This window comes from Protomyctophum bolini (assembly GCF_963924005.1).
Source record: "Protomyctophum bolini genome assembly, chromosome: 13".
Lineage (NCBI taxonomy): Eukaryota > Metazoa > Chordata > Actinopteri > Myctophiformes > Myctophidae > Protomyctophum > Protomyctophum bolini.
This window is the reverse complement of record NC_137874.1, coordinates 41,986,771-42,002,659: the sequence shown is the minus strand read 5'-3', so window position 1 is coordinate 42,002,659 and position 15,889 is coordinate 41,986,771. Positions and strand designations below refer to the sequence as shown.

The 15,889-nt window shown below is 42.9% G+C and overlaps 1 protein-coding gene across 1 annotated transcript in view; it reads left to right on the top strand.

Moving 5' to 3' along the window:
* Window positions 1-593: 593 nt before the first annotated feature.
* Window positions 594-15,889, top strand: part of LOC308326821 (matrix metalloproteinase-14-like) — a 49,185-nt gene continuing 33,889 nt past the window's right edge. Inside the window, exons 1-2 of the mRNA XM_080779856.1 lie at window positions 594-718; window positions 6,115-6,254. Coding sequence (XP_080635982.1) covers window positions 635-718; window positions 6,115-6,254 — 224 coding nt within the window. The 5' untranslated portion in view covers window positions 594-634. The remainder of the gene's footprint in view (window positions 719-6,114; window positions 6,255-15,889) is intronic.

The following is a 15,889-nucleotide window of genomic DNA, read 5'->3' as shown; positions in this document are numbered from 1 at the left end:
TCTCTCTCTCTCTCTCTCTCTCTCTCTCTCTCTCTCCAGTGGAAACCCCTCTCCCCCTCTCTCAGCTCTCTCTCTCTCTCTCTCTCTCTCTCTCTCTCTCTCTCTCTCTCTCTCTCTCTCCAGTGGAAACCCCTCTCCCCCTCTCTCAGCCCCCCTCCTCTCTCTCTCTCTCTCTCTCACACTCTCTCTCTCTCTTTCTCTCTCTCTCCAGTGGAAACCCCTCTCCCCCTCTCTCCCCCTCCTCTCTCTCTCTCTCTCTCTCTCTCTCTCTCTCTCTCTCTCTCCAGTGGAAACCCCTCTCCCCCCTCTTTCAGCCCCCCCCCCCCCCCCCCTCCCCTCTCTCTCAGCCCCACCCCCCCTCTCTCTCATAAATGCCCACCCCTGGCTATTGTTCAGTGTTGATAGTTAACAAAGTACTGCTGATGATGATATCACCCCCCCCCCCCCCCCCCCATGTGACCTCACATGTGTTTGGCCACAAAGCAAAGGGCTAAGGGTCATGTCTCCTCCACCATCCCCCCACACCCCGCCCCTCCCCCCACATACGTTTACAAGTAGGAGAGGAGGAGGAGTAGCATTCCAGAGGAGCAGACAGTCGGTCAGTCAGTCAGTCCACACTGATCAACACCAGAAGATGGACCGTCTCCTCATTCTCAATCTGCTGCTGTGGTTCTGTTGGGCCCTCGCTGACGCCGAGGACGGAACCTTCAATGGGAAGGTAAAGAATCAGCAGACACCTCAGGGAGAGTCATTTGACCAACTGGACCACTGCATGGGACCTTTTGGTTCCATGGTCAGAGTCATTTGACCAACTGGACCATTTTGGTTGCAGGTCAGAATCGCTTTAGGTGCTGTAATGTCATCACAGCAGAGAGAGAGAGAGAGAGAGAGAGAGAGAGAGAGACAGAGAGACAGAGAGAGAGAGAGCGAGAGAGAGAGAGAAGTATTTTATTTACTTTCAACAATGTCTTTCTGTCTACCTGGGGGGAGGGGTGGTGCACCGTGTGTGTGTGTGTGTGTGTGTGTGTGTGTGTGTGTGTGTGTGCGTGCGTGTGTGTGTGTGTGTGTGTGTGTGTGTGTGTGTGTGTGCACTTTGCTTCAGATGGCTGTGTGTGTGCGCAGTGACGGCGCCCCCCTGCCCCTGCCCCCCCCCCCCCTGCCCACAAACCTAACTGTGATGAAAAATATTCATGGTATAAATAAAATATATGAAAGACAGAATTGACTTACTTTTATATAAATCATTACTATAAAATCATACTTTTTATTTTGGAATGCTGAAATAATCCATATCCTGACTTTTAGTGCCGCTCCGTTCTACCATTAAGACATGCTCCTGCCCAGCGCACAGTACAGTCAAACAGCCCCCTCCCTCCTGAGCCTTGGAAGCGGAGGGGGGGAGTACTCTCAGCCCGCAGTGCTCACGGCACGCTCAGTACAAGTCTGTGGCTTCGTTCTGTCACTGTGACTTCTGTCCCCATGCTGTGTTCTTAACTTCTTTAACAGGTCGCTCGTATTTCTTTATGTAAGATAAAGAATCCGATGAACACGGAGAGCCAAAGAGGACTTGTTGTTGCTGTTCCTCATGTTAGCGATAGCTGCTAAAGCTATCAACAGTAAACACAACCTTGCTAGGCTAGCAAGCTAACGTTGCAACAGGATCGTTGCGGTGTGTGTGTGTGTGTGTGTGTGTGTGCGTGCGTGCGGGGGGATTCCGGATATTAAAATAATAATAGTAGTTTGAGTATGCTGGCCATGATGCATTGAATAATATCTGAATAGAACATTAACTAGAGTTATAAATGAGGAATAGAAACCAAGATGATGTGGTTGACATCATCCATAGTTACTATGTATAATAATAATAATATTATACATGGATATACTATGGATTATAAACATATAATAATAATATGGTTAGAGTTGGTGATGATATTATCACACGGAAGGATCAAATTACCTACCTAGGTTCCATCCTGGAGGCCAATCTTTCCGGTGATAAGATGGCCACCAACGTAATCAAAAAAGTCAATCAAAGAACAAGATTCCTCTACAGGATCTCCTCACTGGTCGACAAAAACACCTTGAAGACCTTAACAGGAGCCCTCGTACAAGGTTTCTTTGACTATGCATCCACCTCCTGGTACCACAGCACCTCAAAGGCCCTTAAAACAAGGCTCCAGACCTCCCAAAACAAACTGGTCAGGCTCCTACTTGGCCTCACCCCCCGAACCCACCTCACCCCTGCCCACTTTGACAGGCTGGGATGGCTTAGGGTCGACGACAGAGTACAGCATCTTGCAATGGGTCTGGTCCACAAGATTAGATACACCACCAAGATACCCATGTACCTGTCTAAATACTTCCTTAATGTAAACGAAGTCCACACCCACAACACCAGAGGGAGTGCAACAAACCATGTACAACCCAGATTCGGCACAAACAAGGGACTAAATTCTTTTCGCTCCTATGCGAACAAAATGTGGAACGCCCTACCAACAGTCATTAAGACATGTGAATCCCTTGGCTCCTTCAAAACTGCTCTCAAAGGGCACCTACGGATGGCTGCAATTCGAAACTGGCCTCTGTAAAAGCTGAATTTTTATCTAGATTGTACTATGTTTTTGTATGGACGTGGTGTTGGGTGCCTGCACATATGCACACATGGCATCAACGCATGGTGTTGTGTGCAGGCGCCCTACACTCTGTCTTTGTACTATGGATTGTACTATGTTTTTGTATGGACGTGGTGTTGGGTGCCTGCACATATGCACACATGGTATCAACGCATGGTGTTGTGTGCAGGCGCCCTACACTCTGTCTTTCGTTTTCTTTTATCCCCCTGTTCCCCTCACTGTATATATATATTTTTCCCTTTTCGCTTCCTATATGATGAATTCCTGTTCTGTTCTTTAACTACATAGAAGTGTCTATTTGTTTGTCTCTAAATGTTTTGATGAATTGAACAATGTGGACCCTGTTGTAAACAAGTGTATAAGGCTTAATTGGGTCGTCCACTCACAGTTAACAGTCTTTGTATTGAGTTTGTGCTTGAAATGTACTGTAATTCTGCAAACTGTTAATAAAGATTTCAATCAATCAATCAATCAAATAATTAAAATAATTATAGGCATAATAATATTATTATACATAGTAACTATGGATTATAAACCTAAAATAATAATTATAATTATAGGCATAATAATAATAAAAATAATAAACATTTTAAAAACAATGAAAGTGCACAATACTGCACAGCTTTTATTTGTACTTGTGTTGTTAAACCCTAGGAAATCACCATGGTTGCGTGGTATCGAAAATGGTATTGAAATATCTATATATATATATTCATATTTTTTGCCAAAATCCAGTAGCCCCTGCTAAAAAAAAACCAGCCCCCCCATAGCTCCCCCATGCACAAATGTCTGGAGCCGTCGCTGTGTGTGCGTGCCTGCGTTTGTTTCACTAAATAAAGGCTTCCACTTGTACTATCTCAGTTGAAGTTATATACCGGTATAGTTTTGACCAGAACTAGATTTGACTGAGGGACTGCCATTGTATTTTTATTTTCATCATATATCTTCAAATGACAATGTATTAATACCTGTACGCTATACACATTTTATTTAAAGACATTTTTAAATTTTTGACTAAAACTGGACTGAAAGCTTTTACTAAAATGACTAAAACTGACTAAAACCCTTAGGAGTTTCCGTCGACTAAAACACCATGATCTGTCTATCAACTGTGAAGTGTGAAGTGTCTGCAACGTTACTGTAATAGATTAGAGTGGTGTGTGGGTGCCACCTTGTGGCTTTAACAAGTAATTGCAGCGGTGGAACGTCCTCTCTCATTCAAAATGAACTCGTGAATTCTAATGTCTTGACTGATGGCCGTAGGCTACGCAGCGTGTAGCCTACAGGGAAACAGCTTGGAAATATTCACAGGTCGTACAGACCAAGGTTATAATAGTTTTGGTTTTTTCATTATAGTTTAGTTTTAGTTAGTTTTTACTTTTTTTCCTTCTAATTCAGTTAGTTTTAGTTCGTTTTTAGAGCGGGTTTTTATTTTGGTGAAATGCTTAGTTTTAGTTTAGTTATAGTTTAGTTTTAGTTGTTTTCATACTTTGGTTCATTTGTCAGGTATAGGATTAAAAAAGTATTGTGTAATAAAACCTAAAAAAATATACCATTTAAAAATATAAACTCTAAAAGTACAGAAACATAACTTTGGTCCTTTATTTCTCCACTTTGACGATACCATTTGGTATTATGTTTTATACCATTTTAATCGTTGATCGTTGTCACCTGTTCAACGAGGTATAGTCTGTATAGATTGTAAGAATCTGGCATTCGTGGAATGAGCAACACAGCTAAACGTGTGGGTAAATGAAAGACATATACTGTGTATCCCTATTCCCTGACATAATTTTATAGCTAAACGGACAGAATTCTATTTTATTTGAATGATGAAACCCAGCTGCCATTAATAGTTGGAAATGGAAATGGAAATTGCGGAAATGGAAATTGCGGAAATTGTAATTGCGGAAATTGCGGAAATGGAAATTGCGGAAATGGTAATTGCGGAAATGGTGGAAATGGAAATTGCGGAAATGGAAATTGCGGAAATGGTAATTGCGGAAATTGCTCTTCACTTATAGCTATCTATTTTCAGGTAGATTGTTTTATTTTACTCAGTCAGCCATATCACTACTCATTTTTTTTCATGAAAAAGGTCATAGCTGGGTAATCTATTTTCAGGCTAATTGTGTTTATTGTATTTTATTTTACTCAGCCATAACAATTTATTTTCTGTTAACCAACTTGCTGGCAGGCAGGCAGACAGCCATAGACAGGCAGACAGACAGACAGCTACTCATGGAGAATTGGACAGGCAGGCAGTCAGACAGCTACTCATAGACATGCAGACAGACAGCTACTCATGGAGAATTGGACAGGCAGGCAGACAGCTACTCATGGACAATTGGACAGGCAGGAAGGCAGACAGCTACTCATAGACAGACAGACAGCTACTCATGGACAATTGGACAGGCAGGAAGGCAGACAGCTACTCATACATAGACAGACAGACAGCTACTCATAGACAATTGGGCAGGCAGGCAGACAGCTACTCATAGACAGACAGACAGCTACTCATGGACAATTGGACAGGCAGGAAGGCAGACAGCTACTCATAGACAGGCAGACAGACAGCTACTCATGGACAATTAGGCAGGCAGGCAGACAGCTACTCATAGACAGGCAGACAGACAGCTACTCATGGACAATTAGGCAGGCAGGCAGACAGCTACTCAGACAGGCAGACAGACAGCTACTCATGGACAATTGGACAGGCAGGCAGGCAGACAGACAGCTACTCATAGACAGGCAGGCAGACAGCTACTCATAGACAGGCAGACAGTAAGACAGCTACTCATTGACAGACAGACAAATAACTACTCATGGACAGACAGACAGACAGGCAGGCAGGCAGGCAAAGAGCTACTCATGTTATGTTATTATGTTATTATAACAGCTACTCATGTTATGTGCAATAATTTGTGCAGTTATGGAAACAACTCTTTGTGTTTATGCAAGAAAATGTAACACATTTATTTATTTACATATTGTTTGCATGCACATTGTACTTTGATACATTTTGCGAAAATAAAGCAATTGAAAGAGAGAAGTTATCAAGTATCATTAATGTCGTAATTTTATCTACTGGCCCCTGGCCCCTTGCCATTTTTGTAATGTGGCCCACATGTAAATCTATTTGAGTATCCCTGGTCTAATGGATTACTGACTGCGCAGGCAGAGAGAAGTGAACGGTGGGGTTGTTGTCTAATGGATTACTGACTGCGCAGGCAGAGAGAAGTGAACGGTGAGGTGGTTGTTTCATGGATTACTGACTGCGCAGGCAGAGAGAAGTGAACGGTGGGGTGGTTGTCTAATGGATTACTGACTGCGCAGGCAGAGAGAAGTGAACGGTGGGGTGGTTGTTTAATGTTTATACCGCTGGCTGGCCTCTGTTTTGCGGCGCACCAAATGAGCTTCAGTTCATAATGCTATTTGTTTTATAATTCAATCTTGTTTGTCTTTGTGTCTCCACCAGTCATGGCTGAGACAATATGGCTACATGGCTCCCCAGGACAGCAGGGACTCGTCTAACCAGGATCTGTCTGAAGCCATCAGGGAGATGCAGAGGTCCTACAACCTGGAGGTCACTGGACTGTTGGACCAGCAAACCATCACGTATGTCTCCTACATCCTTGGTTTTGTCAACCATTCATTGAAACCTTCGCTAGAGAAATAAGCCACTCAGAGCCTCTTCCTCTGAGACTCCTACAGTATATTATTAATTATAGACAGGGCTGCACACAACTTGTTTTGGTCTAGTACTCAGAGGAGCACCTGGAGGAGTTACTTGGTCTAGTACTCAGAGGAGCACCTGGAGGAGTTACTTGGTCTAGTACTCAGAGGAGCACCTGGAGGAGTTACTTGGTCTAGTACTCAGAGGAGCACCTGGAGGAGTTACTTGGTGCTCCTAAAATGCGGCGACCCGTCTCGCCGGATGGATGCATGAATAACTTATAGCAAAACGATATTTATTGGATAAGTGGGGACTGGGGAGTCAGTGGAGAGTATTGCAACTCTAGATTCATCCCATTATTTAAAAAAAAATCTAGAGTTGCAAATTGCAGCTATAGGTCCTTGTGTATTCCAGCCAGGGGGGCAGTCAGACGGATATTTTGTGAAGCCACTAAGGAAATGAAAGTTCATATAATGGCCTGTTGTGGCGCTCTCATTGGGCTCAAAAAAACCCATAGCCCCATAGAAGTCCATGTATTTGGGCCCAACTTCACCTAGACTGTATTACCTTAATAAACATGGTCATGAATACTTTTTGCTTCCAGTCACTAGTTTAAAGTCTCATTTCTAATGTCATAATATTCTTTTTGGAAAATTATGGTCCCATTTATTAAAAACATGACCATAAAGTCGTGCATGTTCTGAGGGGCGTGGCTACCGTTACAGTCTATGAACGGGATCCCCCACCCACTCGAGTCAAAATAAAAACCAACGAAGAAGAAGGGGGAAGTCCCGCCTCGTTGTCTGGGCCAGCCAATGGACCAGCTGGCCTGAACTGGGCCAAAACGGATCTAGAAAGATGGCGACTTCCATTGCAAGGACTGACGGGCTTCATTTTACGTTCACGTTAGACCCGCGGAACGCTTTGTCCATATTTTTTACAGTCTATGATTCCAGCCCTATATGCATATTCTAATACAAACTTCTTAACACATTGTGTGCTGGGCTATTCTGTCAGGCTGAGCTTGCTGGTGCTACCCAGATAACAAAAGATGAGTGAATCAACGTTGTGATATTAGTCAGCCATGATGGTTGCAATCAACATTGATGCCAGGTATTGAGAAGATGTTGAAAGTGCTCGCTATGATCCACATTGAAATAACTAGAATTTCGCCCCCCTTCGGGGGGCTCAATCCTAGTGTCGTTGCAGCACAATATGGGAAGAAGGAAATTGCGGGAGTTGACAGACTCAGAACCGAATAGTTCTGATGATCCTCATGGCCCCGCCTCCCCCCCCCCCCCCCCCCCCCACAGCGGTGGAAAAAAATAAGTTGATGTTTTCACTGGTACTTTGGGTAGGCTACAGCAGTGATACTCAACCTCAGGCCCGCGGGCCACATCAGGCCCGCGGGACCATTATGACTGGCCCACCAATGAAAGTCTAAAAAAAAGAAGAAAAAAAAAATCTGGAAAATGAAATAAAAATAAATAAATCTGAATGAAGTTATCTTTAATTACATTATTATAAGTAATACTATTAGAGTTGTACTATTACTCGAACGAAAATAAAAGCTTGGGGCGGGGGGGGGGAGATGCAATGCAAATGAAAGACATATACTGTGTATCCCTATTCCCTGACATAATTTTATAGCTAAACGGACAGAATTCTATTTTATTTGAATGATGAAAAGCTGCCATTAATAGTTCTTCACTTATAGCTATCTATTTTCAGGTAGATTGTTTTATTTTACTCAGTCAGCCATATCACTACTACATTTTTGTCATGAAAAAGGTCATAGCTGGGTAATCTATTTTCAGGCAAATTGTGTTTATTGTATTTTATTTTACTCAGCCATAACAATTTATTTTCTGTTAACCAACTTGCTGGCTGGCAGGCAGGCAGACAGCTACTCATAGACAGGCAGACAGACAGCTACTCATGGATAATTGGACAGGCAGGCAGTCAGACAGCTACTCATAGACAGGCAGACAGACAGCTACTCATGGAGAATTGGACAGGCAGGCAGACAGCTACTCATAGACAGGCAGACAGACAGCTACTCATGGAGAATTGGACAGGCAGGCAGGCAGACAGCTACTCATAGACAGGCAGACAGACAGCTACTCATGGAGAATTGGACAGGCAGGCAGGCAGACAGCTACTCATAGACAGGCAGACAGACAGCTACTCATGGACAATTGGACAGGCAGGAAGGCAGACAGCTACTCATAGACAGACAGACAGCTACTCATGGACAATTGGACAGGCAGACAGCTACTCATAGACAGACAGACAGCTACTCATGGACAATTGGACAGGCAGGAAGGCAGACAGCTACTCATAGACAGGCAGACAGACAGCTACTCATGGACAATTAGGCAGGCAGGCAGGCAGACAGCTACTCATAGACAGGCAGACAGACAGCTACTCATGGACAATTAGGCAGGCAGGCAGACAGCTACTCAGACAGGCAGACAGACAGCTACTCATGGACAATTGGACAGGCAGGCAGGCAGACAGCTACTCATAGACAGGCAGGCAGACAGCTACTCATAGACAGGCAGACAGTAAGACAGCTACTCATTGACAGACAGACAAATAACTACTCATGGACAGACAGACAGGCAGGCAGGCAGGCAAAGAGCTACTCATGTTATGTTATTATGTTATTATAACAGCTACTCATGTTATGTGCAATAATTTGTGCAGTTATGGAAACAGCTCTTTGTGTTTATGCAAGAAAATGTAACACATGTATTTATTTACATATTGTGTGCATGCACATTGTACTTTCCGCCGCGGATTTATTTATTTGCCAAATGGTCTAAAATTGAGTTATTTAGCATACTTTTACCAATGAATTAGCCTATACACAGACAACGACTGATTAGCCTATTTTGGACGATATGGGTCTTTTCTCGAGTCACTCCGCTGAAAGTGTCAGTGATGCTGCCTTACACACCCGCCGCCTATGGGCACTGTAGCCTACTGTAGGCATATAATACCTGGCTAGGTGAAAACAAAAGAAACCCGATTAGCATTTGAGTACTTTTAACACCTCTGAACAGCCGGCGGAATTCCAGAGCATGTGTAAATACGCTAGTATGCAGTCTGTGACAGAGTCACAGAGTGTCAATAATTGTTAATATAAAATGTCCACGAAAATCCTCATGGGGGCTAAAAGGGGCTATTTAATTCTTCATATAGCCCCCACAGACTCGACGTCGTTGGACAGACTCCACTTCATGTTTCAGCTGTGTTTTTAAACTCAGTAGTACACAGCGCACACTCGCAATTGCAGCTGGAGGGCGACGCGACACACACACACCCCCCCCCCCCCACACACACACACACACACACACACGATGTGATTTGGGAAAAGCACAGAAAGAACAAACGATGCACGGGCGTGCAAATGATTAAGCACGCACAGAAGCACGCACAGGCAAATGTTTGGAGAAGCTGAGAAGCACACGCATGCAACATGCTGTAATGACCTGTTTTGGTTTCTTTTGCGTGACTGGCTCGCAAACGTTTGGCGTGTGGCGTGTATTGAGAAAGTGCGGAGCGTTTTCGTCGTGGCATGATGTATTCCAGTCCAGTTGTTGGCGGTGGCAAGCATGAGTCTTGTTTGTTCACTTTGTTGTTCACGTTGTTGTTGTTTGTAGAGTGGGCGAGTCCGTTTAGTAGTACAGTGGGTCGGTCACACACAGCACAGAGGAGCAGTGAAAGGGGGAGGAGGCTCTGTGCTGGTGGAGAGTTTGGCAAACATGACGATTTTGACGTCACAGAAAGTTGTCCCATGGGATCGTGTGGTGATGTAAAACAATATTTATAGAGTAATTAAGACATTTCTTTCAATTAAATGTAGCCTATATGTATTCTGGGAGTGTGCCGAATTTATTTTGCATATAGAGATGTGTGGTAAAAGTGTGGTTCGGTCGGAGAAAGCTGTTGGATAAACGGCCACTGTGCTTATGTACCCCTGTCTATTAGGGTAGCAGGATGTTGCACTTCCAACCAATTGTGACAATGAATCAACCTTGATTCAACTATGATATAATCAACATTGAAAGAACGTAGAATTGCATCAACATTGATTCAACTATGAATCTATCCATCCATTAAAGGGATTGTGACATTTAAAACACATTTTTGTAGATATTTTGTGTTCTTTGGCTTTTCTTGACATCAATTTCACCAAAAAAAAACCAAATTTGAACATTCAGTGTATTCTCCGCTGTCTGGACTTTTGTGAATAATTATGCAAATATGACTCGTGGCTTGGACGGCGGAGGCCTACGTAATGTAACGCTAAACCCCGCCCCCTCTCCTCTGCTCCCTGCCTGCCAATTCTACTACCCGCCCCCCTCCTCCTCATCCCCGCCCCTCTCCTCTCCTCCACCTGCTCTCCTCTCTTCTTCCTCATTCTGTCCGCGACTTTGTTTCAGTATAATAATAATAATAATGGCTTCTAGAGAAAAAGCAATCTGCTCCGTTGTCGGCTGTGTCAATCAACACAAGTCCTTGCACTTTCCACCAACTGGCCTAGATGAAGATTCACGCTCTAGGTGGATGCATTTTATTTTTGACGGTAACGTTCCAACCAAGTTGTCAAAGAAGGGACTCTTGGTGTGCGCACATCATTTCACCCCAGAAAGTTTTTCAAATCTCGGACAAGTTCAGAGTGGATTTGCAACCAAACTTTTTATGAACCCAGGAGCAATACCAAGCATTCGTGTCCCAATCCCAACTATAAGTATTTATACTGCAATGATTTGTGTTAAATTGTTGTGCAGTACTATTTGAGTGGACTCACAATAAAAAATCAATCGCCTGCAGCACTCCGAAATGCTTCATGGTAGCCTACTTTTAATTTATAGTCAATCACTGCCACTACCCGCATTAGCTGTGTGTTTGACTATTATTAATCTTTGATTCGTGGCGTGCACCAGCTGTTGTAGATTGCATGTGCTCATTATTGTTCTTGTAATGCGATACAGTGGAATAGCAACGCGCAGCCAACGCTCGTGTGATATAATCCACGTTAAAAGTATGGCGAATAATGATAGGCTATAGTCATTGAGTATGATATCGATGACGATGACATTACACAAGTTTATGTCGACGTGGTCGTGGGGTGAGATATTGCAGGAGTTTCATAGGCGCGTTCGGAAATAGCGCACTAAGCCCACTGGCACTGTGCAATGCAAACTAATAGGCGAGTGCGCTCCGGTGCGGTATTTCCAAACGTGCCTTATTTGTTTACCAACTGTTGCTCGTACGATGACGTTGAATAGAGAATACATGTTACAAAGGGAGTCTACCAACGCGCCTCAAGCCTAAAACGGCTGATCCGGTGCTTCACAGGTGCAGGGACATCAAAGTTGCAAAAGGAGAGGAGACTGGAGCAACACGGACATTTTGAGCCTTTTACGTTTCGACCTTGAGGTCGAAACGTTAGTCGTTTTGTATACTCAGCACCTTAATAAAAGGCTCTAAATGTCCGTGTTGCTCCAGTCTCCTCTCCTTTTGCAGCAGAGAATACATGTTGTTGTCCATCCCCTCAGTACATACATGCAGTGATAGTCTTATTATAAATAACACTATCACGCACGCAACTTCTTCTCCTTTTATAACTATTTGTTATAAAAGGAGAAGAAGTTGCGTGCGTTGGCACTGGCAGCGTTGCTATGGCTGAGATGCTGTGAACTTGTAAAGGAAAAAAAAAAGAACAGTCCCTTTCTCTGAGGGGGGCGGAGAGGTATGGAGGGCTTGAGGGGTGGGGGGGGCGGAGCTGGGTAGTGATTGACAGGAAAGGGGGAATTACCGACATCTACAGGCTAAAATAATGTATTTTTCTATGCCTTCTCAGGATGCATATTACATACACACAAAAACTCCTGGCAAGAAATACTGGAGTGTTCAAAAAAAGTTCAAACTTTTTAGACACGTTTGAAGGACCATGGCCAAGACTTTTAATGTTGTTAAAATTATGTTAAAAATAATGTCATAATACCTTTAACATTGATTCAACTATACATCCATCCATCCATCCATCATACATTGAAACAATGCTATTATTAAAGGGCCATTTCAACCTTCTTCTGTATGCCTAATATGTCAAATTAAAAAAATATAAATTACAAAATTAATATGTCAAATTAAAAAAGAAATTGTAAAAAATTACAAAATTAATGGTATAGTTCAACAAGGAACACACCAAAGTAGTCTAGTCAGTGATATCACTAATAGACAAGTTTGGAGCTACCACCGCAGAAGAGTAAAATGATTATTTTTTAAATGATGCATAGAAAATGCTGAAATGGTCCATTAAGTATGCTATACTGCAGTGGTTCTCAACCTTTTAATACAAAGACCCCACATTGTCATTTTTTGAGCCTCTGGATTGGCCATTTCCAAAACAATTAAAGAAACCAAGGTTTGAGAACAGCTGCTTTACAACATTCTCTATGAACAAAAACAAAACAGACCATTATTCATTTACTTATTTATTAGATTCAAGCACATGGATAAGTGCACATCCAATTCCCAGCATTTATTTTGCTACACTGAATTTGAATTTTGATTATTACAAAACATACAGTAACCACTTCAGTCCTATACACAGCTCAATGAGTCACATTGTGAGCTTGTAGAGCTGCAATTTTCAAAAGATTAGTCCTTGAACGACCCCAGTTCAACATGAACCAAAAACAGCCCTGAAAATCCAGGGGACACAATTAAAATCTTCCTCCCCAGTTCAACATGAACACCACATTAACCGTCCATCCATTTGTCCTGAAACTCCAGGGGACAAAGAAATCAGGCAGTCCTTCAGAACCAATAGGACCCCAGTTCAACATGAACGAAACAAACAGTCCAATGATCCATCAAACCAACTGGCTGCTTTAGAAGAGATTTTTACATTTTTTACGTCAGGCCTAAATGGGTTAAGACTTTAAGGACCTGTGGGTGTGGGAACCTTGTCTTTCCTGGGTACCCCGCCACTCCTGTCGGGTGCATAACGCAGCCACTTCTGCAGAGCATCCTTGTACTGCAATTCGGTCAACTTGCGGTCAAATTGACGAGCAGCCGCTGAAAAAAAGAAAACAGGCGTTACTAAATTAAAATTAAAATAAAGCTGCAGTTCCATTCAAAGTGACATAAATGTCCATTGTGTACTAGGTTCAGACGGGAACCTACATACAATTGAGCCACACTAATGTTCATTAAATAAATGTCACAGTTTGTCTAATCTGTCTCAGAGGAGGACAGTGGACAGTTCTGAAACTTGCCTACCAGTGACATTCTTAACTGTACACAGGCACAGAACACCTGAGATGCAGAGCGAGTAGACACATTTGTGCAGTCCAATTGTGAGCATTAGAGCAGTAGTTATCAGCCTGTGGGTCGGGACCCCCACATGAATATGGGGTGTCCCCAGATGACAGTGAAGAATAATGAATACCTCAGAAATTAAAAAGTAATACCATTAGAAAAGTCAATCTATACTATAAAACTGGTCAAACATTGGCCAAATCAATCACTCCTTCGGTGTCAATCAGGCCTATGGTCCGATAGGAGAAAGTGAAAATAGCCAATCTACAGAGTCAAATTGAATGCCTCAACAACAACTCCAAGTATTTTGATGTGCAGACTCACCAAAAATGCAGTCCTGAAGTAGGGTGTCTTTGAAGGCCCTCTTCTCTCCCTTGCCAGCCCAGTTGAAAACGCATGCCAGGTTGTTTGTCAGGGTGGCGCCAACCATTCGCCGGATCATGTTCTCACTATTGGTCCCTCCGACTAATGCCAGGCGTGCAATCTTAACAGAGAGATAAAATAGTTAGTGTACAACGTGCCATGTCAAATGGACAAAGTAGTGCATTAAGATTTCTATTACATAAGAGCATTAGTTTCAAATATGAAACAATGCAAAAAATTGGCAAAAGAAAGTCAAATATTGTCCAAGAAAGAATAATTGCACCCATCACAAGGCGTTCTAAGGCTCACCATCTTGTGACGCACTCGCTCCTCCCTCAGTGCAGTTTCCGCCTGATCAAACTCCTCCTCGTTGGAGAGAGGCAGATTGATGGGGAAGGGCTCCTCTCGCTGGGATTCAGGAACTCCTCGGACATTCAATGTGGACTTTGCCATTTCAGTTTTGATGAATTGAATGTCCCTCCCCATCTGCCTCACCTCCATAAGTATCTCTGCCAGCATTTTAGTGTTTTTCTGGGAAGAAAGGTCTTGGAAGAAAAACAATTTGACATTAAATTTCAAGGATTATTGACCATTTTCAATCAAATGACACCAACTCGCTAATGTCTGCACCCCTCGCTTATAGTAACCATTAAATGCTTAACAAAGACAGTAAAGACGAAGGGACATGTTTGTCAATTCAGATGTCATCAGAAAGATTAAGACGTTGATCAGAAAATGATACTTGCCTTGCAACATCTGGCTGGGTTCCCCTCCATGCACTCTTCTCTGTGGTGTTTCTGGCGTTGACGCTTTAAGAAACAGACAACATGGGATCAGACATGGCATTGCACATAGGTCATTGTGTAATTCCGTGTGTGTGTGGGGGGGGGGGGGGGGGGAGGGATGGTAATATAGGTATCTTTACCCTGGTCAGGAGTCCTGAATCCAGATGATCTGGTGCCATTTGCACCCTGGTCAGGCGTCCTGAATCCAGCTGATCTGGTGCCATTTGCATAGCTGGGACTGAAGGCTAAAAGAAAGGACACATCATTGAACATGATTTATGGAATATTTCAAAAACAACATTTAACCCATTTAGACCTGATAAACCTGTGTTTCTATGTCAGTGGTTCTCAAATGTTTTCATGTCAAGGACCCCCAGAATGATCTGTATTTGGCCACCGATCCCCATCTGAAAATATGCTGTTCCAGGGACCCCCCAGAAGCAAGGCTTGAGTTAAAACGTCTGCTCTAAAATATATTCAAAGATTTGCCCCACACTTTCACAATATTTCAAAAATAGCAGATCTACAAGCTCGGACATCTGCTATTTTTCAAAAGCTAAAGTATAACAATGCTTAAAACACCAACAGTGGTTCCTGTCCTGAATGGGATGAGAAATACATACTGTTCCTTGCTTGCTCTGATGGCACAGTGTGGTAGGGGCTGGTATACATTGGCATTCCTGGAGAAATAAAACTAATATCAATCTTTTATTGTTATGAATGAGCACCATCAATTTCCAGTTTTAGAAGATGTGGGATGAACACAATTGACTACCAAGTGAATAGTTGAAGAATAGATCCCCACTACTACCCCCTTAACTCAGTGTACAAATGGAACCAAATGGACCCTTACAAGACCATTTGAACACTCAGTTACAGACCTTTTATCGTCATTCAGGCGATAAAGGGTATTTTGTTTCTGCTAATACTGTCCGTGGCACAAATTGTTAGTCAACTCACCTTGATAATCTTGGGGATATCCTTGGGGAGGGTGAACTAAAAAAAAGAGAACAATCAAATTATTCAAGGAGATTTAACTTGGGAGTAAAGAAGTTGAAATATTTCAGTCTAATAAGTTACAGTTACTG